The 27,192-nt window shown below is 40.3% G+C and overlaps 1 protein-coding gene across 5 annotated transcripts in view; it reads right to left on the reverse strand.

Annotated features, from left to right (window-relative positions):
- CACNB4 (calcium voltage-gated channel auxiliary subunit beta 4) overlaps window positions 1-27,192 on the reverse strand; it is a 174,772-nt gene that overhangs the window by 127,114 nt on the left and 20,466 nt on the right. Inside the window, exons 3-5 of one of the 5 annotated variants that reach the window (XM_042948767.1) lie at window positions 14,346-14,473; window positions 11,900-12,014; window positions 8,522-8,681 (exon numbers count right to left, since the gene is read on the reverse strand). In XM_042948767.1, coding sequence (XP_042804701.1) covers window positions 8,522-8,527 — 6 coding nt within the window. In that variant the 5' untranslated portion in view covers window positions 8,528-8,681; window positions 11,900-12,014; window positions 14,346-14,473. Of the gene's footprint in view, window positions 1-8,521; window positions 8,682-10,621; window positions 10,736-11,753; window positions 11,833-11,899; window positions 12,015-14,345; window positions 14,483-27,192 lie in introns of those variants that run through there. The other 4 variants (XM_042948766.1, XM_042948769.1, XM_042948770.1 and 1 more) reach the window with 4 other exon arrangements.

Genomic DNA, 27,192 nt, shown 5'->3' on the forward strand with positions numbered 1-27,192 from the left:
CGCACCTAAGGGAGGTAACAGTTCTGCAATTACCAGCCCTGGGAGTACTGTGGTATCCCTTGTGGTTTCCTTATACCCTAACAACACCTCTTCTATTTATTAAACCTCTCAAATTATCCTAATTTGAGGATGCTATTTTTTGTAGGGATTCTGATTGATTCTGAAGGAATCCCATTCATAACTTATAGTTCCTTTGGCCTTTTAAATATATGGATATCCCTTTTTACTTTTTAAAAATATCACTCCTAAAAAAAATGCATCACTACTAACTCATGCAAATGTTTCCCTGAATTGAAAGTCCATGGAGAGAATTGACAACAAGAAAAACAAAATAAAAATGGAACTTTGGTACTCTTGGCTAAGGCCAAATGTAGCATCCACGTGCAACTGTCACCAAGACCTGCATACAAATAGTGAGAATTCTAACATTTCCCTAAAACACAAAACCTCTTTCTGACATTCTCTAGCACTGAGCTTTTATGTACGTGTAGGTTTTGTGGATGTGCTGTCATTTCAATCCATCAAACTGGAGACTTTCAACCATACCAGAAAGCAGTATCAAACAAGAAAGCTTGAAAGAAACCGGGACTCTAATCTGGATTCCAAAGGTCTCTCCATTGGGGTCAGAGAGCAATCTGTTCTCTGTTTTGGAGATTCTCCCAACTCCCAACTGCTTTGTAAGCTGTCAAGCAAGCACCATACAAATAATGACTGTACCACCCTTCAGCGGGTTATTACAGTTTTTTTATATTATTAACCCTTGCATTTGGCATCATGAAAAGACCACTGCTCTAGTTAAAGATCTGAGGACAGCTCTAGGTCCAGTTCCACAGTAAATTGTCTGGGTCATTCTGCACAAGTTGCCTAACTTCTTTGGGCCTCAGTTTTTTTTTCATTTATAAAGTAAAGAGAGATGAACTTCATAAGTTTTTGTGGGTTTTTAAAACCAAATTATAATAAACAGAGACTAAAAAAATTCTTATGAAACCTGGAGGCCATAGCCTAATGCTGCTTCCCACAACCAAGAAACTTCTTTGGAATCTTCTATTTCATTTTGAGCTAATTCGCTTTAGTCTTAATCAAAAAAGAATGTTTATTTCAATATAAAAATATTTTACAATACACACCAGTACACATATATAAATCTTTAATTTTGCTAAATTTTAATTTTAATTTTGCTAAATTTTAATTTTACACATAAATAAATCATTTACCTCAGCAATTCCACTTCCAGAAAGCTATTCTGGAGAAATGCTCCATGTGTACACAAAGATTCATATGTAAGAATTTATCTACGGGATTGAAAAACAGGAAATATTCTAAATCTATCAGTGGGCTAAACTTGTTACAGTAAATCCATACTGTACATCAGCTTATAAGAAAGAATAAATTCATATGGAGAAAATCCATGGTACATTTTTTGGTGAAGAAAAAAAGTCACAGGAAAATATTTATTATGATCGTATTCATACTTTTTAAAATTATAAATGTGATATGTGCATTTATAAGTATGTTTTTCTAAATACCCATGTTTGTCAATGCATAGAAAAGAGTCTAAATGGATACCCACTGAGTTGTTAAAAATGGCTGCCTGTAGAGACATGAACAGGTCGGGAGGTTGTTAAGGAAAACCAATTTTTCATACTATGCAGTTTTGTATTATTTACATATTTCCCTCCCAAAACCTCATTTCACTTAAGATACCAGTGATTTAAAAAAATCAACGTTAGATTACATATCACTAAGAGAAAAAAAACACCAATAGAACAATAGTTTTAAGATGTAGCTCTATTTTATTTATTTATTTTAAATTTTTTTTATTTTTAACGTTTATTTATTTTTGAGACAGAGAGAGACAGAGCATGAACAGGGGAGGGGCAGAGAGAGAGGGAGACACAGAATCTGAAACAGGCTCCAGGCTCTGAGCGGTCAGCACAGAGCCCGACGCGGGGCTCGAACTCACGGACTGCGAGATCGTGACCTGAGCCGAAGTCGGACACTTAACCGACTGAGCCACCCAGGCGCCCCTGTAGCTCTATTTTAGATGTATCAAAATGTTGGGGGTGGAAGGTGGGGAATGTGTGCCTTAGTATCAATAAAATACAACATATAACTTCAGAAATTGTTACCATATTAAAAAAAAATAACATCAGCGCTTTAGGAAGACACATCATGTTTCACATACCAACTTGTTGGTTTTCAGTTAACTAATAATTAAACATGACCATCGAATGGTCTTTTCTTTTTAAAAATCAAATATCTAGGAGCGACTGGGTGGCTCAGTTGGTTAAGCGTCCCACCTCGGCTCATGTCGTAGTCTCTGAGTTTGAGTCCGCGTCAGGCTCTGTGCTGACAGCTCAGAGCCTGGAACCTGCTTCGGATTCTGTATCTCCCTCTCTCTCTCTGCCCCTCCCCCCCCCCCTTCCTTGCACTCTGTCTCTCTCTCTCTCTCCCAAAAATAAACATTAGAAATTTTTTTTTAAAAAAATCAAATATCTAACCTAGCCCTTTTTGATCTGTTTGGTTTTATTCCTTACTCTACTTTATTCTACTGGGCAGTATCCTAGCACTTCAAAAAGTGCAACATGATAACTAACACATGTTCTGTGCTTCCCTACCTTATCAACTTTATTCTAATTCCATTTCTATATTCTAAGCATTAACAATATGATCAAATGTAATATGATTTGGATATCTGATAAATTAATTCTTAATTCTGTCCCTTGGATCAATAGAGCCATTGAATCAAATAAGTCCAAGACATTAATCTCTGGGACTTCAACTGAAATTAAATGATATTAAGCTATCAACAATGACTCTTTGGAAATGAACTGGAGAACTAATTTGTTGACCAGGTATTTTAGCATGATATTCACCACATTTTTCTACCTTCATGATAAATATTTGCTTCCAACTCTTACTTTTTTCAAACAATATTTAAGGGACTATTTAAGAGATTGGGCTGAAGTAAAGATTGTCCCCTTTATCCCTTTGCCTTTCATTTTATCACAGAGAAAAATTAAACAGATTAGGCATAGTTACTGCTTTTAAAAGAAATGAATGACTTAAAAAAAAAATGAATGTCTCCTAGAATTTATTATATTCCTGTGGTTTTCTAATTGATTGATTATTGCTTTTAGTACAACCCAAAGGATAATAATGATGAACTGAAGAAAATTTTGTAAAGCAAGAAAACACCCCAAAATAAACATTCTTGATGATTAGGCAATGTTACAATCATAAAATCATGATTTAAACTTTTTTTTGCAGGGGGCGGGTAGGGGCAACAGTCTCCTAGTGCATAGCTCAGACAATTTAGCCAAGAAGGAAAGATAGAGATCATTTAAAGCAGAAATACCTCTCCTCAATTATCAATAAGAGTTAGGAGAAGCTCAATTCTCAGAAAGCATTCGTCTTTGATTTTTTTTTCTTAGAGATGAGACTCAAGTGTCTTCAGCTCAAATCCCTGTGGGCTGGGCATGCACTGTGGGTATTGGCAAGCAGATGAGCAATATGCAAAACACCATTCTGGCTTTAGAATTAAAAATCTTAAATAAAACATCTTTCCTCTTCAAAAATCTAGTCCTCTCAAAGGTGTGCACCAGACACAACTTCCTACTTCAAAGAGTCTGAAAAGGCCAAATGTTCAGACTCTGGGACCAAATATGGAGACCTTACTCAGTATATACAAAACACCACGGTAGTTGAGCCTTTCAAAAAGTAAATGGCATATGGTGGCATTTGTATCCAACCTGAAGAAATTGCTTATCAGCAAACAGAACAGAATTCTCGATGTGAAGAAACCTTAGAAATCATCTAATAAAGAGTTTTCATTTTATAGGAGGCAAAATTGAGAATTGGAGGGATCAAATGACTTGCCCAAGATCACTACTAATGAGTGGCAAAGACCAAGAATTCCACTTCCTTGTGCTCCCTCAATTAGACTCTACTGCCCCCCTTTCTGAAACAAAATACAACAAACTAATCAGAAGGCCTGAAGAGATTAGTACATTCTTTCACTTGACAACCACTGTAATATTTTTGGAAAGCACTGTCAAAAACCATGCAAATGCTCTGAAAATAAACCAAAGGATTTGATGGAAATATCAAAACCTGCAGAGAAAGGAGCATGCCAAAAGCTTAAGTATATTCATGATGTGAAGAATAATAATAGCAGAAAACACGTTTTAAGGGTTACACATATTACCTTATTTAATCTTCAAAAACACCCAAGACGTAGGTTTATTATTATTAACACTTTAATAATGTGGAAACCGAGGCACAGAAAGTTTAAGAAATGTACCCAAGGCCATAAATTAGGAAGACGGGAGCTGAGATGTAATCCCTGGCAATCCTGCACAGAGTCTCCACTTTTAATCCCAGCATTATTACAATACATTATTAGTTCATGATACAGAGTACAAAGAGTAATTTTTTAAAAGATTGAGAAAAAATTTTAAATACAACCCTTTTACTCACCAAACTTTTCAACAAATCTGCTAATAAAGAAAAACACTGAAGGTCAGAATCTTTTATGTTATACGATGCTCAAGCTAAAAAGAGAAGAAAGATTAAGGAGTAATAGGATTCAAAAGGCAAAATAAGAATTAAATTATTCACAAATTATACAATCAAGCTCCTGAATAATTGACAGCTGCCGATATTTGTGTTAGGATGTATCTCTTACATCAATTCCCCTGAACAAAAAGGCTGAAAGCAAATTCAAAACATCCTGTTTTAAGTTTAAGACGTTTCGCTATTTCTTTTTTTTTAAGGTTTTTTTTTTTTTTCTAAAGTAATATCTAGACCCAATGTGGGGCCCAAACCCACAACCTTGAGATCAAGAGTCACATGCTCCACCAACTGAGCCAGCCTGGCATCCCTCCTGAACAGATGCAAAAGAAACAAAAATAGGACGCAGGAAGTACTGATACTATGGCACTGTTTAAGACGAGAGAAAAATACTTATTACTAAAACTATGTATTTATATTATAAAAGAATACATGAATGCAGAGCAAGCCCAAGCACTTTTCTATTTAGATCTTGCAAACTATCACGTGAGCTATCTGAGCCGCCTTCCTTTTGGTCTACCTGTGAGAACTGCAAGAGTGGCTGCACGGTTTTAGCTTAGACTCACACTCCAGAATCTTAAAAAGTTCAAAGTCCAAGCCATAAAAATCTACAACTCCCAACCTGCTTGCCATTATTTTATATGAACTGTAAAATCCCTTGAGTTTACACACCAAGCAGTGGTCTGGTCTCAAGCAAGGTCGCATGCCAGTGTCCTTACCAGTCCAGCGGTTTAGAGTTGTTACTGTTTTTCAAGTCAGCGTGGCCCAATGCAAACACGTCACAGGCAAGTAAATCAGCCTGATTTAGATCAGCTACAGAGTATCTACAGAACTTTCTTGGCATAATTTTTAACTTAGCCTCATGGATATCTGAGCTCATGACATGATGATCATTGCAAAGGACTGGTGGAGGAGGGAAGAGAGGTAACAAAAAACAGTAACAGTCCAGTTATGTCTTCTTGTCCTCTTCCGGTGGCTCAGTTTACCCAGGTAACGGATATTAAAGGGAGATGGTGAGCAGAATGATGAGAGAACCACCCACATAGAAATAAGGTCTACACTGAACTCTGATAGAAAAGGAAAGGGTAAAGCAAGGATGCTTGCTCACCTTCACCCTAAAAGTACATGTTTTCCTAGTAATTGTTGACCTTCCTACAGAATACCTTGTACCATAAAAAAATGTAGTGTTCACTAAGCACTTGTGGAGGGAGTCACAGGGCTATATTCTAAATCCTGATAGACTCATCATAATCTAATAGGAAGAAGAACACCCACAGGAGAGAAGACAGCAAAGTCCCAGAGAAAATGTGGGGATCAATCCTAACACATCATTCTGTCACTTGAAAGTGGAAATGGCAGAGAAAGTGATGAGACTGATGACCTTGGAGAGGCAAATTCATGGGTTCTAATCAGATTTAAGGAATTTCTATAGCTCAATGACAACTACATCTAGAAATCATTTCAACATATATTTTAGAAAACCATCATTGCTAAGAACTGACTGATGAAAGAGAAGCTTCTGTTCATCATTCACTTAGATTGTGAACAAATACCAGAATCACTCAGCTGAGTAAAACAGGTTGATTTTCTCAAATTTCTTACACAAACCATGAGCAGCATTTGTCTTTCCTCTCTGGCCAGTGAAGCCAACAGACCTTGGATTCTTTAACGGAACAGGTCTCATTCTCTAGAAATAGGCCAGAAAGACTTTCTAACCCCAGAAGGTCCTCTGATCTGCCAAACCATAAAGACCTCCAGCCTTCTCATTTCCAAAAGGCATCTAATCCTTAGTATCTCTAGAGTCTTCTTCCAAAAGTCCCTAAACACACAAAGCCGTCTGTCTGAAGTTGATCCTCCTTCCTAGCAAGCACAAGGACATATCTTCATATTTAAAAGAACTATATTATATCTTTGAAAACAGCAATTCTTTATTCTCTTGTGGATGTGTGCCTTTCAACCCTCTTGGGTATCTTTCTTTATGTCAAGAGCAGTTAATTTTTCATCTCCAAAAGCTGTGTGGCAGAAATCTCCCACTTAGCGTTAACCATTAATTAGCAAAGCACGGAGCATATCTATATATGAATGTACAGGGCATACAGTGTGCATACCCCTGCAGGAACACAGACATTTAGGCAAACGTGCATAGTTGTGCAGCTTATAGAAAGTGAGTAGTTTAAATAATTAACATATAGTTATAATAATGTATAGGTACATATAAATGTAAATATGTGCTTTTATATGTACATACAGATATTACGTACACATTATAGTTTGTAAAATTCACCTTCACTTTAACTTTTATGTCTGTAACATTTCTAACAGTATTAGTAAATACATTATGCTCCTTTCTGTGACTTACAGAGAATATATTTTCCTCTCTAGTAAATGCCCTGAATTATGATCTGATCATCTTTTTCACTGAAAAAGATCATGTCTCTCCCTCTCAGTACTTTAGAATTTAAGCATTTGGAAATGGAAGCAATTGTGTTGGAGAAATCAACTATTAATTCTATGTGCAAGTAGCCCTGGCTTCACTTTACAAAATACTCTAAGAATCTATACTTCATTTAAATTGCTCAAAGTCACAGAAGGTCTGTGCAGGAGTTTTAAATTTTGCAAAGCATCTCTTGCACGGGCCAGTCTAGTCCTAGTGTGCTGAATCTTTTATCAAATGAGAACATCATTTCACAGCATAGGATGCAATACACACACAGTAGCAGGTTTAGAATGGCATATTCACGGATATGTGCATTGACAGTTTGAAAAGATACAAGGCAGTATGATAACAGTCATTATCTTGGGGTGGACTTTTAGGTAACTTTTTCTACTTATTTGCTTCTTCCATTTATCCCCATAAGAACATCCCTGCTATTGTGTGTATAATAAACCCCTGCTGAATAAAAAAATAAATCTACTCATAATGATCTCACAAAAGCCAAAATATACAGTGAATCCATTTATGAAACATGTATACCAATGAGCAGATCTATCAAAATCTATTTTGGTCGATAAAAAGTACATAGAGTATACTGGAGGCTAAATGAGTGAAAAGTATCTTGGCCACCTGGACTTGTATTAAGACCAAGTGCAGGTAGTGAAAGTGGAATAAGGCAATCCTGACACAGAAGACAACATAGTACAAGTCTGTGTGCATGATCTATTGTAACTGGCCTGGTCTGGGTATGGACTCATTCAGGAGCACACATTCCTTTATCCATGGCAAGGCAACAGAAGGAGTAAGGTGATGTTCTGCGTGAAGTCTCCCATTCCTGCGCAGAGCCCTTGCTGTGGGGCACTGAATCATCTTTTGCACTTCCTCGTATTCTGAATGATGCAAACAATTAACTACTCTCCTGGAAACCAGGGCAGAAGCTAACGGACTTGTCCAAAAAGGCTCCGTAGAACTCAAGAATCTAAAATGCCCAGACTCAAGTGTGTTCCCACAAGGCTCTTGTTCCTCTCTCTTTATACATATAAAGCATGAAATACGGAGATTACAACTGAAAAGCTAGGGTATTAGAAGTCTAATATCTATCTCTGGACCAGAATCTTAAGAAAAACCTTGCATAACAGTACCAAAGTCTCTCTCACACTGCGGGGATGTGAGGTGCTAACAGTGTATAATAATGCTTTATTCTTACTCAGAATAAAATATCATCAGTCCCTAGGCAAGATGATCTCATTACAGACTTACTGTGTGAACACGCTGAATACAATCACTTATCACATGTTAAACCCCCACACACCCCACAAAGGCATTTTCAACAGCGCAGAGTGGTCGGAAATATGTGGATGGCAACCCAGCCCCCCGGAGAAAGTGCCGTACTCAGCTTTTAGTGCCTGTATATTCTTGGACTGCAGCTGGTCATTGGAGAAGAGCCTGTCCACACCTATCCACCAGGCCTGATCCAAGAGCTTTGCTTCAATCTGAGCAACCCCCCACACTTACAGCCATAAATGCATTGGCACTGAGAAAGACTGCTGAGGATGTGGCACTCCAGGTGTGGCTTTATTTCTCACTTCACCGGGTCAGCTATTTAGGCCTAGTCTTCTCCATTGGCTTGAAGCTTTGTTCACACCATCTTGGGTAACACATCACATTATTCTTCCTTATAAAAACAAATAAACTCAAATGAGCATTCTGAGTCAGTTCACCCCTCCAAACACCTCTGTCTTCCCCTCTAATTTAAGTGACACGCTTTCAGTCCCACCCAACCGAAAGCTTCCCATACTTTCAGGTGAGGATTGGCCAGATGTCTTTCTTCGTTCCTTGGGTGTCCCACCTTCCTCGCCTCCGCAGATCCCCGAAGATCTCAGGCTGCTGGCCACCACTGAGTCACCAGGAGCACAGCACTGCAGTACCTAGCACTACCCGCCATCAACTACCGCCAGAGTCAAATCACTGCACTCTTCACTCTCTCCCCCTCCCCTCCAGAAAAACTCAGCTGTCCTGTGAGGCTGGACCAAAAGAAAAAAAAAATGCTTTCATACTTCTAATGGCTCCCCTCTGAACCAGTGCATCGGAAATTTATACAGTTCTAGAGAACAAGGTGCTGGATACATTAGTTCCTAGCCGACTCTGTTCATTCCAGCCAGTTTCAAAAATAACCTGTTATTCCGAAATAACTCCGATCTACCTAAGTGCAACACAGCGCCCGAGGTAAAATCGATGGTCGCAAATAAAAATTACAATCCAATAAGGCATCACATGTTTCATAACTGAGTGTGGAGAGAAGGGGTGTGAGAAATAATCAGGCTTCATGAAGAACCCCAGATGGTTTACTGAACTCCTATAGTTGCATTTTCCATTCTTCCACCCCACTTGCACATGTGGACTTTCTCTATTTCAGCCACCAATGTTTCAAACTACAATCCCTTGCAATAAACTGGCAGTGTGGTAATTTACAAGCACGCTGGGCAACACTCAGAGAGACTTTGCAGAAACAGAGTTAGAGTCAAAGCTAACACACAGACAGGAAGGAAAAATGGAATGCCTTATCAGAACTGAGAATTTCTATCCTTAATAGAGTACATCATTTGATACATATGTCTGCATTGATGTGTACCATGGGGCTTTTTTGTTGTTATTGTTGTTATGGTCTGTTTATTTGGTGGGTTAGCCGGGGAATCTTATATAACACATTTCCTGTTTCAAATGTAGCAACATGTATGGCATTGCACTCCTGTAAAATTCAGACTCCCCACAGCAGGTCCCATTAGCCACCCCAAATCATTTTACCTTGCACGGTTTCTAGATGATTGATGAAAAATCAAGAACTGCCACTAGCCATAGTAAAAGATTCAGCAATCAGCTTTACCCTATATTTGAAAGCTAACATTCTGGTGGTATGATTTTAGGGATTTCAGAAAACCATTTTCATCCTGATTTTAATAGATTACATGAGCCTGACCTATGGAGGGAAAGAAGTCCAGTTTTCTCAGCCAAAACACACGTGAGCCTACTTCAGTCTTCCAGGGCAGAGTACAGTGACTCTACCCTCTGCCTCTGCACTGGGGTGTTCTATGACCACAACCTTTGTATCTGATTTCCTTAACAAAGAATCAGATCTGCACCACTTGTTTGGCCAGAAAGCACATAACACAGCTACAGCTGAACAACTTCCATTCATGCTAGCTCAATAAACAATGTGTATTATATAATGAATGAGCCTTTTCTGTGAACCCTTCTATTGGAAAACATAGGCACTTTCTGCATAGTTTAAGCCAGGCTACAAGGAGCAGTTACCCCTTGTGAGATCAAACGTGGACTGAGTAATGTATAAATCCGAACAGCCTACACTCTCAGATGCCTTTGCAAGCACCCTAATTTCTTTTTTGCGTGACAAGAAATTATATAATAAAAAATAATCTCTGTTCACTCTAAACTACACAGAGAGCATTTACACAGAAGCTAGCAAGCACCCGAATGATGTTGGCTTTCAGCTCCATGTTCCCTGCGTTGCCTAAGAAATGGGGTTGGGGGGGGGGGTGGTTAGTGAGAGGAGGAAGAGGAGGGGAGAGGGAATCAGCTATCTATGAAAATACTTACAGCCTCCGAGTCTTCAATTCCATGCAGGTACAAATTGTCATACATGGAGGTCTGAGAATCCAGAGCACTTCTTTCAAGGCAAAAATAAAATTGCTACAGAAGCCCCAGCTACAGCTAAGAGATAGAAAAGGCCTGTTGGAAGAACTGCGTCTGCCTTATCAATTCCTGTGGATTTACTAGGCAAGATGCTATTCATTCACATCACACAGGGTGAGGTTATCCCCAGAGGCAGTCCAGCCCTGGCATTTTATCTGCCTTCCCAATACAGAGCATAAAAAAGCAAAAACCCTTCCTCAACCACAGACTGGTGACTGAGCTAGGAAAGCGGCCTGTGATTGGCTCAGCTTCCCTGCTTCAGTCAGCTGAAGAGCGTTCCCTTGGAGAGTGGAGGGCGCCTCAGAGCATCCTACCCAGCCAAGAGCTGCTTCCTGTTTCGCCCGTACTGTGTAGTTCTGCAATATACACTTATCGATATCTGAAAGGCTGCTTGGAATGCTTGGAAAGGCAGACTCTTGAATACTTCAAACACAACGCCTCACCTTCTTAATTAAATTCACAATGGGTGGGTGGGGGTAGGGGAGCAAAGGAGAAATTTTATTTTCAGAGAATATTGTATAAAGACAGGCAAACAGATACTAATCTCCATCCAACATCTCTGCTTAACAGATGCAATTTAAGTCAAACAGGCAATAAGTCATTTAAAATTAAAAAAAAAACAAAACACCAAGGTAAAGGAAAACGTTAAATAAACAGATGGTAAGATTTCTTGTGGGAATTTCTGCTGTAAAAGTTTTCAATGTTCTCGCTGAAGTCTCTCTGCCCCACTGGTAAGAAAATACCTCCGTGACCCAACTGTTGAAGTTTGAAAAAGAAGCCCAAAGACTCTCAAAGGCTTGTAGTTAGATGCAAAATGTTCAATGTCTTTTTAACTTGACATGTTTAACCTCCTATAAGTGACAACTAGTATTTTAACTTAAATCTTTCACCCCCTTTCCAATACTTAGACTTTAAAATTCCTAAGACGGCACTGACCATCTCCCAAAGCCCAAACAGAAAATGCCTACTCTCTCCCTGTGCTCCCACCACACCACAATTCAGCTTGACCTAGGACAGGGCCCACGCTGGAGCTTACCCAGATGCTTTCTGGTCAACCAATAAGTTCTGCAGCCTTCAAACAGGAGAGCTCTATAGCTCACACTAAGTGAAGTCAGCTAAATTTGGAAAAAAAGAAGTTAGTGATGGGCAAAGAACATAATCTAGAGAAACTGCATGACTCACTGGGGTAAGCAGTGACCCAGAAACTCAGAGGCTCTGAGTCCAATATCAGCTTCAGCATTAATTGGTTGGATGACTCTGGACCAGTCACCACTTCTACGGGCTTTAGTTTCTTCACCTGCCAAATTGAAGTAAGAAATAACTCAGAGAAAGAACTTTGAAATCTAAAGTGCAACATAAACACTTATCAATGACAACCCTGCTTTGTCAGCCGGAAGGCATTGGCTGCAGTTCACGGGAGCTCAGCACAGGAGTAACTGGCTGGCCCTGGACCTAGGAAATAAGACCTGTGCTTCTAGCCAGTATCTCTGAAAAGCGTAACTCTTAAAGGAACAAACCTGGATCACAAAAGGCAACCCAAGAGTTACAGCTGTTGAGCAGAGTACTGTTCTTCTGGGTCTGCGCTGACCTACCTATATCTTTCAATCATAGTTGCATGCCTAGGAAACAACACCAACAGTCACTTTCAAATATAAAAGATGGCAAAGGGATTCATCTGTCCTTCAGAACCCCAAAATGGTAGGGTTCATACAGGATGTCATCTGTGCCATCGCATAGGGAGAAATGGCAGAAGAGGATGGGGGCAACTGGCAAGATTTCAGAGGGAAAAAACCCAGGGCCAGCTCTACCTGTTGACAACTGTGGGTCCTGGAGCAAGTTCCTGCCGGGCTGAACCTCAGCTCTCCCCTCCATAAAGCAAGAGGACTGTGTCAAAGGATATGGAAGCTCAAATTCTTGTATCAAACTCTGTTATTATAATTAACTACAGCCATATGGTATTTCAGCCAGAATCTGCAGAAAATTGAGGCAAGAGGGTCTTTTCTCTCCTTAGATTTTCTAGATCATTTCCTTACTCTACCACTTCAATTGGGAGTATAGTTATTTCTGGAGTATCTTTAAATAGGCAACTAAATTACAGGTGAAACGAGAGGCAGTCCACTTCCATAACTCACCCAGGTGAGAGAAACTGCTCCCTACTGGGAAAACTGGGCACAGCTCAGTCGCTCTCCTGCATTTCCTGGCCTTGGAGTGCTCCTGACAGCTAATGTGAGAGTCTGAAGGAAGTTTTTAAGGAGGAGGGGCTCATTCTGTGATATACAAATGCATGCAATAAGCAAGTGAGACACCAGGAGGGAGGCAGTGGATAGAGCAGAGCATCCCGTAGTTACTTCTGCAACTCAGCCTCTCCAGGACTAAGAACAATGTGAAGCAGGGGCAGGCTGGCTTGGTCTGCTTCCCAGGACATTACAAGAATGCTGGACTCAGAACCAAAACCTGTTAGAGGTGGGAGAACCTCAGAGGTCACCTAATCCAGCCCTCATTTTAATACCCAGAATGGTTAAAAGGCTGTATTGAAAGCCACAATTTTTTATACTTGAGTGTTCCTTCCCCACTCCCTTCTTTTTTTTTTTTTTTTTTAAGATTTTATTTTTAAGTCATCTCTATACCCAACATGGGGCTCAAACTTACTACCCTGAGATCAAAAGCCGCATCACTGAATGAGCCAGGCTCCCCTCCCCACTCCCTTCTTGATGGGGTTTTCAAGATAAGGGATGAGAAGCAGTGGGCATGTTCCCAGGAGGAATTTGGCAAAAATAGAAGCAGGTCACTTTGGTGGGGAAAACCCCTATCTTTTCTTACTTTCATCCTAAAAGTGGTCCCGTCCCAAGTCATTTGGTCACCCTCAGCTGACAAGAGAAAAATCAACGAACAGACTGGGGAATCTGCCCCTAGGATTTCGATCTACACAGACTAAGCACCGCACCCGCAAATCACCTAAAGACTTCAATCCAATACTCAGGCTAATCCCAGAGTTCCAGAAGAACTCTAGTGAGAGATTCATTCTGGACTTCCCCAAAGGAACTCTGAGGAGTTTCTAGGAAAATGAACTCCAAGAGAATTTGCAAGTGACAATCTCTGTGCCTATATTCTCAGAACTGAGAGCTGGCGGAGAAGTATTGAGAGACCCCTGGGAGCTTCCTGGGCCTGTTTCAGATCATCTCAAGTCCCTGGTTTTTGATAAAAGGGCCTTGGGATTGCAGCAAGTCTAAGTTCCAAGGGCCACATTTCAATTCTCGCGGCAGCATGAGGTGAAAACTAGCTAAGGGCCTGGCACCCTCAGGGTTTTAACTTGAAGAGTTCTCTAGTTCAGTGACTGGCTGAGAGGATAAAAGTGACACCACCCACAACCAGTCTACTTCTGCAACGTCAGGCTAAAGTGAGAACAAGTCTGAAAACCTTGTGGCTCAGCTTGTGTTGGTGTTTCCATGAACACAACTACCTCTCATGTTGAGTAGCCTCCAAAACTGCATAGCTGCCTCCCAGAAAGGCTGCCTTCCATTTTGAGGCTGCTCTGCAGAATGTGTGTTTCACCCAATTCCATTCAAGCCACCTCTCATTACGATCCACAGTTCAAAGTCACAAGACCTCATGAAATGGCATTGCCTACCTGATTCTATTTTGTAAAGTCCACGTGATTCTTGGTATGGAGGAAGTTCTCGCAACTTGACAAATGTCTCATCTGAGCTCAATTCAGTGGAGGAAGTGTTATGGCTCTCGACAAATCAGGAAAGCTCTCTTCGGTATCTCAAGGGAAGAGTTTGGTTTTTGTTGGTTTCAAACATATGGATATGGAGTTCCTTTCCCTTACCCGGGCTGGGCTTTGTGGTCAGCAAACCCAGGGAGTTGGCAGTGCAGTCAAAGGTCAAGCATTTCTCCTTTGCACTTGTCTTGGGAGGCGGGGCGGGAGGGAGAGAAAAGTGAAAAGCTAGCTGATTAGCTCTGAGCTCTAGAGAGCCATGATCAAGACAGCTGGTACTGATTTGGAAGCAAAAGGGAATTCTGCTATCTGATTTTCCATCCAGATTTCTCCAGAATTTCACTTTTCTAAGCCAGCGTAGTTATATGTTCTATAGCAGGACTCTGAGAGGTCAGGGAGAGACAAAGGAACAGTGTTTGGATTCTTATTGGCTCTATGGGCTAAAGCACAAACCCAAGGCTTTTCCTTGCCAATTCAGCCTTGGGGTTGTTTTGCTCTTTGTTTTTGTTTAAGTTTTGCTAAGTGAACACAGTGTGCTAGATGATTTTCTCCCTCTTCTGTTCTCCAAGTATTAATCCACTCATTCACTTCTAGAAATCTGTGCGGCACTGTAAGCATTAATATTGTAACCCCTGTTTCCTCCCTGATGTGATTCAGACAGGTGGTACCTGCAGAGCAGACAAAGAAATGGAAACAAAAATACAAAACACTACCATCGATTCCCCTTTTAGTGGTTTTCTGAGTTTGAGTTTAGACTTTACTACCTAGAGAGGTACATCCTGGACTCTCTCTGGGCCTCATCTGTAACATGGAGATAAGAATAGTTCTGGACCTAATGAGTTAATATATGAAGGGTGTATGGAAAGTGCCTGGCACACTAAAAGGCAGAAAGGAAGAATTGGTCTTTTTTTTTTTTTTTCAAAGGAAGTAGTATGGAATCAGGGCCGCCTACCTCGCCCAGCTCCAAGGCCCCCCACATACTGCAGTTTGTGTGAATGGTACTCCCAGGCACAGTGTAAGAGGAATACTATGGAACAGAGTGGTTAAGAGCAGGGACTCCTAACACATCCCCACTGTGCCACTTCCCAGCTGGATAACACTCAGCAAGCCACTTGGTCTTTTTGTGCCTCAATTTCCTCACTTATAAAACAAAGATTATCCTAAGATTATCGTGCAGATCAAAAGCCTTGATACAGGAAAGTGCTCAGAACTGTGCCTGGTACAAACTCAGTGCTCCACAAGTATGAGCTGCTTCTTTAAATTCTGGCCTAAAGCCGTGGGATGGGATTTGCCTCTGGGATGGGATTCCTACTACCTGCCTCTGATGCTGGCCTGGTCCTCTCCATCCCCACCTGGGTCCCTCGTCTCAGCCAGCGGAGCTGAAATCAGCATCCTGCCTCCCGCTGCCCTACTTAACTTCATGCCAGCCTCCTCCCGGTTGCCTACCTGCTTTCTCTGGCCAGCCTGGCTGCTCCTTATGCTGAAGCTGGCATGCACGCCCAGGCCTTCTCAGCTTGAAAGCACCCCGACCCTGCAGCCACCACACTGAGCGCCACATTCTCCTGTGTGTCCCAGCACACGAGATACCCACGCTCCCGGATACCCAGCACTCCCGCACCGGCCTTCCCAATGGACTGACTTCCGTCACCCCCGCCAGCCACTCCTGGACTGCCCCAACCTGTCACAAACCACTGCCAAGAAAAGGTCCCCCGTGGAAACCCTGTAACACATGCCACTATTGGTTCTGACCAAGGAGGCGAGAGGCGTGTGAGAAAGACCGACACAGAGAGAGACAGGGATAAAAAGGCAGAGACGGAAAACCCTAGAGACACTCAAAGTAAGGATGAATATATGGAGTAGCTCCCTTCCTCCCTGCCATTCTTGATGGCTCCAGGAAAAAAATAATACTTCATAATTCATAAAAGAGCAAGTGTGGGTAAGGTAGAAAATTCCCATGGCCTATTCAACTTGACAGAAAATGACAGATCCCTCCCTGTGATTGACATATTACTCAGAAATCTCTCACTTCCTAAAATTTCTGTTAAAAAAAATTGCCAATCTCTTGACAAAAACATTCCACATAGCCACAATTTTCATTAATGCTACGTAACTCTACCTTCCATTCTTCTCCAAAATGAACTGAGGAGACTAGTCCAGCTGGCCTCCTCTCTGTCACCTATACATCATTTAGCTAATATTATTCATGCTAATTTAATAGTTACAGCTTCTACACTGCCACCTGCTCTGCACTACTTTAGAGGCTGGGGACTCGAGTATCAGCAGGACAGGACTGCATCCTCCTGGAAGCTGACAGAGGGACGGTACGGTAGCGATACTGGAGATCTCGAAGACAGAGACTGAACCGAGGAGATCGTTGCAATCCTGGAGAGCAATCTGATTCCTTTACCTGCAAAGCTTCAGCAGGGGAGAGAAGCAGGAAAGGGGGAAGGAAGAGCTCAGTCTCACCGATGCGGCAGGGCAGACATGAATCAGTCACCAACTTACTACGTGGCCTTGGGCAAACCACTTTCCCAAGCTTCCTAATTTGCTATCAGGGGTAAACCTTAGTTTAGGGGTTTTTTAAGGTGAAACTTGTTATATTGCATTTTCTCTACTGTTACCACTTTTAGGTAGAAATTCATGTTTTTCCCTCCCAGAGGGAGTTTTTCTCTCTGATTTGACAACACAGTTTATGTACAGATCCACTTGGCCATCAAATAAACATCCACAAATGTGTATTGGGTACCTAATATCTCCTCCAAACAAAAATGAGATTGTGTCAGATCCTGTCTGAAATTTTTCAAGGCTTCCTGTTGCTCTTAAGATAAAGACCCAAATATTTAATGTGGTCTAGCATGGCTCGATGTTTCTCTTCTGTCACCCCTCATTTTGCCCCCTGTGTCCTTTACTCTCTTCTGTACAGCCAGTCTGCTCTTTTTGGACACATCACACACACTCCACAACCACTCTGCTTTGTCTATTCTGAGTCCTTTGCCTGGAACCCTATCCCTTCTCCCTCCCACCTTACCCTCCATAAATATGCATTAGTGAAACTGATGAATTAATACCTTTCTCCAGAATGTGAGTTCTATGGAAAGAGAAAACCTGTAGCTTCTTATTCACCATTATATCCTCACTGTCTAGCACAGAGCCTTGTGCATAGTTTTCAATAAATACGCGAATAATTCATGAATGGCCCTGAACTCCTTGGCTACTTCTGCACTTTGGCTACCAAAACAGTGTAGTGAGTAACACACACACACACACACACACACACACACACACACACACACAGAGGCTTACAAAATGATATGTGGATATTTTTTGAAGATAAGAAAACCCAGAACATGAGCATCCCTAGAGGGTCCACACCTAATTGTCCTCATGCCCTGACTGGGAGAGCAGTCCTGTTCAGATTTAGATTCTTACAAATTAAATAATCTAGGTATGATGTACTGGTGTTGCTTTAACAACATCTTTATTTCAAAGAAAACAATTATCTCAATTTACAATGTGCTGATAATTTGGGGGAGGGGGGCAAAAGACTCCATGATCATTCATATCTTCAGACCCTTGCTCACAATGTTCACTCTGTCTGGGAAGTCTCGTCCACTATGCCACACTCCACCCTCAACTTTTTGTATTTGGTGAAGTCATTCCTTCTTGCAAGTCCAATGTAAATGTCACAAAGACCTTCCCCAACTCCCTCATACATTAAATACTGCTTCCTCTATACTCCTTTAGCACTCTGCCCTTCTCTACTTCTATTAATAGGCTTAACACATGACAATGTACTTTGTCCAATAAACCTGCTCCTTCCACTGCAAGATAAGCAACTAAAGAACAAGAACCATGTCTTACTCAGTTTTGTACCCAAATGCTTCATTCCATAGAAGATCCTCCATAAATACTAGTTGCAGGAACTAAATGACACACATGAAAAGAAAATCCACATTCCGAGCTCTAATGACACTGCTGTCATCAAAACCCATGCAGACTATGCTGTAGATGTTTGATTCTTAACGGAGTCAAAAGAAAAGGAAATGAGCCAGGAATCTGTGAGGTCAATTTAAAGGCTGCTGTAGATTTAGAAAAAAAAAAAAAAAAGCCACAAAAATGGAAAGGGGTGTCAGAAACTCAGGTATGAGCTGGACTTGGGTCAGTTGCAGAGTCTTTTCTTAGGTGGAATCTATGAGCAAAGGGGATATTGGTACATGATGGATGAATAGTAGTGTTAGGGTCCTGAGATGTTTCCTAAAGCTTTGCTGCCTCAGGACATATTTTTGAAGAAATACCTATTTCCCTTTGGAAAAAAGTGCCAGACCATGTATCTTTAAAGGGCAGGAACTATGTCTTTTTCATCTTTGTGTTAATAGGAGTTAGACCATCTGACCCAATGCCTATCAAAATAACTAGAAAATAGAAGTTCCGTGACTACACTGGAAAAAGCCAAGTAAGCAAGTATGATATAGATGACTTCCACAATACCACATAGCCTGAGGGGACCATGGTCTCATGGTCCCAAAGGTACCTCACCAGGTTGTGTCATTTCTTCTAATTTTTCTTTCACAAAATGCTGACAAAACTAAAATGGTGGTCAGTTATAGCAAATCCCCACCCCACCTGCTCCATCCCCTTAAAACCAGACCATTGTAATGTAAATTTTTAGCCACAATAAGCCTGTTTGTTTTCTGAAACCAAGGATTAGGGGCAAAAACAAAATGTTGGTAAAGTAAAAACACAAATTGCCAATTGCATACTGCTTTTTCAAAGCCCAAATGATTTTTTTTTAAATTTTCAACTCTATTGAGTTTTTGAATTGAAGTAGACCACTACAAAAAGAAAATTATTCACCACCTTTAGCAAGGTCTATAAGGATTTCCTCATGAAGATTTGAATTGTCAGTATAATTTCTCTTAGTTCCCAATCTGTTTGGTCATTTCCTTTGCAGTACTGGATGGAAAATTAGTTGAAGCACTAAGTCCAAAGCCTTTTCCCAAGAGGCACAAACAGAAACAAGCTGAGTTACTTGATCTAAATTCCAATTCTCAGAAGTGATTCTTGCATCAAATATTCAAAAAAATAACAATCATCTCCACAGAAAATAGTATAAATTTGGGGACAAATAACAAAAATAATGTATATTTGTACTGACAGAAAACAGAGGAGAATAAAAAAATGATTAATAATTCCTTATATCTATAGGCATATCTCAAATTCAAAAGCATAAACAAATTAAATAAGCATAAAGACTTTAGAAACACACACACACAAACACACACACGCACACACACACACACACTACTGGGCTTTGGAAAGTTGTTTGGCAATGAATGCATTTTTCCTTATGTCAGAAAGTGATCTCTCAAATAGTTAATAAATATAGATTGAAAATTAAAAATAGCAATATCCAGGGGCACCTAGGTAGCTCAGTTGGTTAGATATCTGACTCTTAACTTTGTCTGCGGGCATGGTCTCATGGTTGCTGAGTTCCAGCCCCTTGTGGGGCTCTGCACTGACAGTGAGGAACTTGCTTGGGATTCCCTCTCTCCCTCTTTCTCTGCCTCTCCCCTGCTCTCTCTCTCTCTCTCTCTCTCTCTCAAAATAAATAAATAAACTTAAAAAAAATAGCAATATCTGGGGGCACCTGGCTGGCTCGGTTGAAAGAACATGGGACTCTTGATCTCAGAGTCCTGAATTTGAGCCCCATGTTGGTTGTAGAGATTACTAAAAAAAATAAATAAATAAACTTAAAAAATAACAATATCCAAATAAATATTTAGGTGTCATATACCTTACAGCACACAAAACTCACTGCATTTCTGAAGCATATATCGAAGGGAAAGCTATAACCTTCTGGTCTGGCATACTTTAGAAATCTATGTTCTTCTAAACTGGGAAAGGCAGTAGTATCATAATTTTTCAATAACAGTAGTTTAAAACAAATTATTTCTAACAGTCCTTCTAAGTTACTCTTTAACATCCAATTAGCTCTAAATAAATATAAAACACTACAATATGGTAAACAGGTAACTAGTCAGTCTGGAAATAGTGTCAAATCATAATGTTCCCTTGGTTTCTTGGGCTCCTATAACCATCCATTCAAACCTATGGATCCCATAAACATGGAAGGACTCTGTTAACATAATTTGGATATGATAACACACTATGAAGACACTAACAGTCCATTCTGGAAAACAGGGGGGAAATTCATTAAACACATTGCTCTCAGAGTACTATCAGCAGGCATTAGGAAAAGGAGTATTAGTAGTAAATGTTCAGATTTACCTAACTTAATGAGAAATTATAAGCTTTTTCCTACAAGTTACCTTTAAAGCTTTCTACCAAAGTCTTGAACTAAAAGACAATGTCAGGCAGATGGCCTGTGGGCCTCGACTAATGCAGGCTTACTTTAAAAAACAAAACAAAACGTTATTTAGTACAAGAGTAAGACATTAACCAACCACAATTTTGGAAATCATTATCTTATCTTCCAACAAGCAAATCAACTACTAAAAGTTGCGGGAGAAGAATAAAGGTCCAGTAGGAGAAAGGATGACCCAGCTAAGTTCATGGCAAGTAGAGGTCATGCATTTCCTTCCACATTCAGCTCTTGTTGGTTGTGTTTACTTCATGTTGAACCTTATACTTGATGAATATAAAGCAACCGGAATGATCTGAAGGGTTGGAAATCATGGGAAAACTGCCTACAATCACACAACTCTGAAACTATAAACGAAGAGAATAAATATATTTTTCATTATATTTGCCCTCCATCTTCTTGTTTACCATCACTATGTCTTTCTTATCCTTACTTGATCCTTATTTCATCCACTCACTACACTTTCCCAAAAACATGTGCTTACAATCCAGCTTCCTGCTGCTTCTTATGCCTGAAACCAACTTAAGCATTTTTCTAGTTGACTGAAATTTTCCACAAATCCTACCTTCACAGATCAACTCTCCACTTTATAATGAGATCTTCCACTGCCAATTCTTCCAGAAAATTTGTTTTTCAAACATTTCCAAGGAGTAGATTTTTTTTTTCTGAGTAAATATGTTCTTTTAAAAAGTGATATTGTAGGGGCACCCTGGGTGGCTCAGTTGGTTAAGTGTCTGACTCTTAATTTTGGCTCAGATGACGATCTCATGGTCATAAGATCGAGTCCCGCATCGGGCTCCACACTGAGTGTGGCACCTGCTTGGGATTCTCTCTCTGCTCCCCCCACCTCTAAAAAAAAAAAACAACAACAACTTAAAATATTAAAATTTAAAAAAATGATACTGTGCAAACTTGCAAAATTCAGGAAAGTACAATGACAAGAATAAAAATCTATAGTCTTACTGCTGAAATGATTATGGTTACTACTTTGGTTTCTTTCTCTGTATGCACTCCCATCTCTGTAAACAATTTTGTTTCACATTTAAAACATGTTCCATGTAAACTTTTGTATTCTCTTAACAATAACAAGTATTTTCTCCCACATTACTAAAAACTCCTTATAATTTATTACAATTACATAATATTGCATCATATGAATATAATATGCAGTTCTCATTGTTTGGCTCTTATAAATAATGTTAGAATTATATTTGTCTGCAATTCAGATTATTTTCCTGGGCTGAGTCCCAGATATTCTTGGGTCAGAGTGTATGAACATTTTAAGTCTCCTAATCACAATGCCAAATACTGTGCAGAAAGATTTCTACCAATTTACATACCTATTAGTTCAATGTGAAATGCTGGTTCTAAGCCCTATCACTAGCCATGGGGCAAGGGTGGGGGGTGGGGGAACCTAATGGTCTAATTTTTTAAATCTGTTTATTTGATGTGCAAAAAGTGGAATCTCACTGCTGCTTTAATTTGCAGTTTTTGCTAATGAACATATGTATTTGTTAATAAACATATTTTTGCAACGCTGCATTTTTTTCATAAGGACGGCAAATCTACTTTCTCTGAGTGATGAATTTCCACATCTAAATAACAAAGACTGTGATGTTCTTGTCTCCAGTTTCTTCTGGGAAAGTATTATGAAAATGGCATTAAAGACAATGGCTCTCAACAATGGCAGAAGATCAAAATTACCTGTGGAGCTTTTAAAAAATCCATTTACACTCTAGAAATAGAGGTTCTAGAATAGTAGAGGTTCTATCATCTATATTTTCTAAAATCCTCACTGCCATTTTAGCAGGCAAGACCGAGCTAAGACCGCAACAGTTAAATATCACACTTGTCAAGTAAATAAGAAAGTGCATGCAATTCTTCAGGCAAGTGATGAAGAGTGTGTGCCCTATACTATCATTTTATTCTACGCTGCTGATCATACAACCATAAAGCAACTTATTTACTCTGTGAGATCTACTTTTACTGGGTCACATAACATTGCCTATATATCAACTCTCATTTCTAAGAATGATCTTGTTTCACATGAAAAAAAAGTAATCTAAATACTGATGTACCAGCACTTGGCATTTGGCAGAAGTATTTCCACAGTAGATAGGATAAACATCTGGTGTGTTTTTCCAAAATGGCACTTCTTCCAACTCAAAGGGAGCTTCTGCCTGTATTCTATGGGCCAGGGATAAGTGTTCATATTACTTACTGATTTATGGGGATGTTTACCAAAATACGAAATCTCAGCTAACCCTTAGACCGACCCCAACCCCACTCCCATCTCTAAACAATAAATTACTTCCCTTGAACACTAGTAAGCATCATAGTGGAAGAAGCTATGACTATTAATACTGGTGTCACAGGGCTTAGCATAGTCATAACCTGACACAACCTGGCTTAGAAAGTGCCCTCGTGTCACTCTCAGAGCTAGGTTAGCTAACACTATCAGGGGGCAAAATATGAGGGGAAAAAAGATCTACATCAGAGAGAGAAGTGTTTTCTAAGTCAACTCTAGTAAATCCTATTTGGCTGGAATATACTAGCATAAGAACAGCCTGGGCCCAATCAGACTCTCCTAGCATTGCCTGGACCTGAGGGCCACCTTTAGCGTAATCCCTTATTGTGGATCCCAAATTGAACCGTAATAAATCATTGGCCCAAGTTCTGTAAGAGCTATTTCAGAGATTGTTTCTTTCCTTGGTAGGTGCTAAAAGTGACCATCCCGTACCACCACAGAGAGACCATTCTGGAAGAAAGATATGGAAGGAGAGCACCAACTGAAGTGCTAAGACCCAGTACTTACACTCTTGGGTCAGAATGTAATGACTAAACCCATATCCTTGACAAATCTGTAAGTGGAAAACTGATTTGAATTTTCCAACAAAAAAAAAGTAAGGCGCGGATTTTCAAAATTAGGTAAAATATGAATCCCAATGAATTATTTTATCTGTTCTGCAAATAAATTCCCCAAAGTATCAGCATTACCATGCTAACCACCTTGGGCTCTTGATACAAATTGATTGACAACGATGGATAGGCTATATGAACTTCAAAAATGAAATCTTTATATGGCAATGGATATTCTTTATGGTTTACTACTGCAGCTCAGGGGGGTGCTTCAATCTCTTGGCTTGGTTGAGTTCAGAGAAGCAAAGTGAACACTCTGCTTCATTCTGTTCATCTCTCTCCAGGGGCTTTTTGCCTGCCTTTGGCTTGTACCTGCCATGGACATCATCCTCAAAAAAGCCTCAGGACAGAATAGCTTGGAGGCCACTGAGTATAATGAACTATGATAATGCATTCAAAATAAAGGGACTTTGTTGATGTTTTGAACTAAGTAAAAGAGAGAGAGAGAGAAAAAAAAGCATTAACAAGTGCACCAAACTTAGTGACTGGAATTAGCAAATCAGGACACATATACAAAAGTGTAATCACAAGGTCACACGTTCACACCTAGGCATTTAGCTGTGTGTCACTGTAAATCACCACACCAGCACTTTCCCTCCTCTTCATTTTTTTTATTTTTCTAAATTTAGCGTCATTACAAATGCTGTTAACTCAGATAACTTAGAATCTATGCACAGGAAAGTGAATCACAGTTTCCATGAAATCCACCAATTTAAATGTCTTCCCTTTTGTATATTTCCATTTCCAATGACACTATCTCAATCATTATGTATCATTTTCTGGTGTTCAGTCTTGAGGATTTATACACCTGCATAAATTTGCTTGAAAAATATCTTTATATATATTCATTAGAGATTGTACCCCTCCTTTTGAAAATCTGATACCATGAAATAATTTTTATATTCCCTTATTACCAAATAATTTATTACCAAATCAAATACAATTTTTTTCAACGGTTTTTTTTTTGGGGGGGGGTACAGAGAGAGACAGAGCATGAACGGGGGAGGGGCAGAGAGAGAGGGAGACACAGAATCGGAAACAGGCTCCAGGCTCCCAGCCATCAGCCCAGAGCCTGACGCGGGGCTTGAACTCACGGACCGCGAGATCGTGACCTGGCTGAAGTCGGACGCTTAACCGACTGCGCCACCCAGGCGCCCCAAATACAATTTTTTAAAAGATTGTAAGTTTGAGATGAGAATACACTGCTTAAATAATCTAGAAATCAAAGTGAAGTAAAATCTTACTGGGAAATTGTTGTAAGTGATTGGCTATAAATTAGTGTTACTGTCTATTTCTTTCTAAAAAAAAAGTCAAAGTGGACAACAACAGCAAACGGATAGACAAACCAGGCTTCCTACCCAAGGACAGCGTCTCTTCTATTAATTCCCCTACAGGTGTCTCTCAGTTACTCACATTCACTTGCTCTGTGGCCCTGCGGAGCTTTCTAGACCCTAAATACCTCACCTAATACATCAACCTTTCCTATGCTCACTGCACTCACATACTGGCGGAATCTAAAAACTTTCTCCACCCTACACCAGAGTGGGTTAACAGTCTGATTTTTTTTTAATCAAAATTATGCAGATGCAGCCTCATGACCTCCACTGGTCTCTCCATACTACTGTTTTAGTCAACCCAGGCTGCTGTAACAAAATATGATATACTGGGGGGCTTGACCAACAAACATTTATTTCTCATTGTTCTAGAGAGTGGGAAGTCCAAGATCAGGGTACCAGCAGATTTGGTGTCTGGTGAGAGCCCCTCTTCCTTGTTGGCATATGGCCACCTTCTTGTCATACTCTCACATGGCTGAGAGAGCAAGCTCTAGTGTTTCTTCCTCTCCTTATGAGGGCACTTACCTTATCACAGAGGCTCCACTCTCTTTGTCGAAACCCAATTACTTTCCAGTGGCCTCACCTCAAAATATTATCACACTGGGAATTGGAGTTTCAAAATATGAATCGGTGGGGGACACACTCAGATATAACAACTGCCCAGCACTCTTCCTGTATCTATCAGTTTCTCCTCAGTCCACACAAACTTTCATCACTCTGAAAGTTCTACCTCATCCCTCTTCCTTTACCATTAACAGATTATCTCATGCCCCAACTCCCCAGAAGGAGAACATGTCAACAACCCCTGGGTTTCCTGTTCCATCCCACAAATTGGACCTCTTTCCATTCCATTCCTTCTAAGGTTGAGTTCTTCATCTGTGCTCTGAACCCCGATCTCTCAGGCCTCATTATGAACCTGGTTCCATACTCTCTTGACAATAACTTCAACCCATACCTCTCACCTGGCTGTTACCCTTAACACATAAGTGTTGTTAAGTACCATTCACTTTCAAGAACAACCGCCCTTCCTTCGCCTTGCCTCTCCATACTACAACCTATTTCCATTTTTCCTTCATAGTCAACATTCAGAGAGTATATCTACACTCTTTATCTTCATTTATTCTATTTAGTCTTCACAATCCACCCATTTCTGACTCAAACTGTTCTCACCAAGGTGGCCAATGACCATTTTGTCAGTGTATCTACAGAATTTCATCTTTCATGACCTCTGACACTTTAGACCTCCCCTTTGTTGGAAGCTCTCTGCCCACCTCTCCAATTTTCCAGAATTCTACCTCCAGCTCTCCCTTAGCTTCAACCACCTCCCATCTTCTGATAATTCAGACATAAGTATGTTCAGTTCAAATTCAGGTCTGAAGTTCCAAGTCCTTGTACCCTAAAACAGAATGACACGTCTACCCGGTTGTCTGATTTAGAGATTTAAAGATAATCCAGGACTCTTCCCTTCCCTCCCTCCACTGAATCCCACATTCTGTTATTATTCCCAACACCTTCTGGACTTCTCTTCTCTCAATCCCTAGGAGTTTAGCCTCTCCTAATTTTTTCCCTGCATTGTTGTGATAGTCTCCTTACCGGCCTTCCTGTCTCCAGCTGTGCCCACCTCTCAAGTCCCACATCTTTCCACTTTAATACCAAAATATTCTGCAAAACTTACCTTATGACCTCCTTTTCTTTAATATAAAATTCAAATTCTTTCATGGATAAAATACACACCACTTCCTGATGTGACTGGCCTCATCTCCTGCATGACATCCTCACACTACATACTCCAGCCACACCATACAGTAGTTCCTGAAGTACTTGGACTTGCTATCCTGTGTTTCTGAAAATACTGAACCATTTTCCTCAAAAAATGGTTTCCTACCTCATTCTCTTTACCTTACTTTCTCTATTAGTCATTCGAAAGTCAGCCTAAGCACCTCCTCACTTGGAAGCCTTGCCCAAAGCACAAATCCTTCTGGTCAGAGATTATAAGGTCCCTGCTGCAAGATATCTCAGGTTCCAGCACCCCCATATCCCAGCATGTACCACAGTGTGCTGTCCACACTTAGGTGAGAACAGGGATTCCGGGAGGAACAGGGACTAGACGTTGCTGTACTAT

This window comes from Panthera leo, chromosome C1 (assembly GCF_018350215.1).
Source record: "Panthera leo isolate Ple1 chromosome C1, P.leo_Ple1_pat1.1, whole genome shotgun sequence".
Lineage (NCBI taxonomy): Eukaryota > Metazoa > Chordata > Mammalia > Carnivora > Felidae > Panthera > Panthera leo.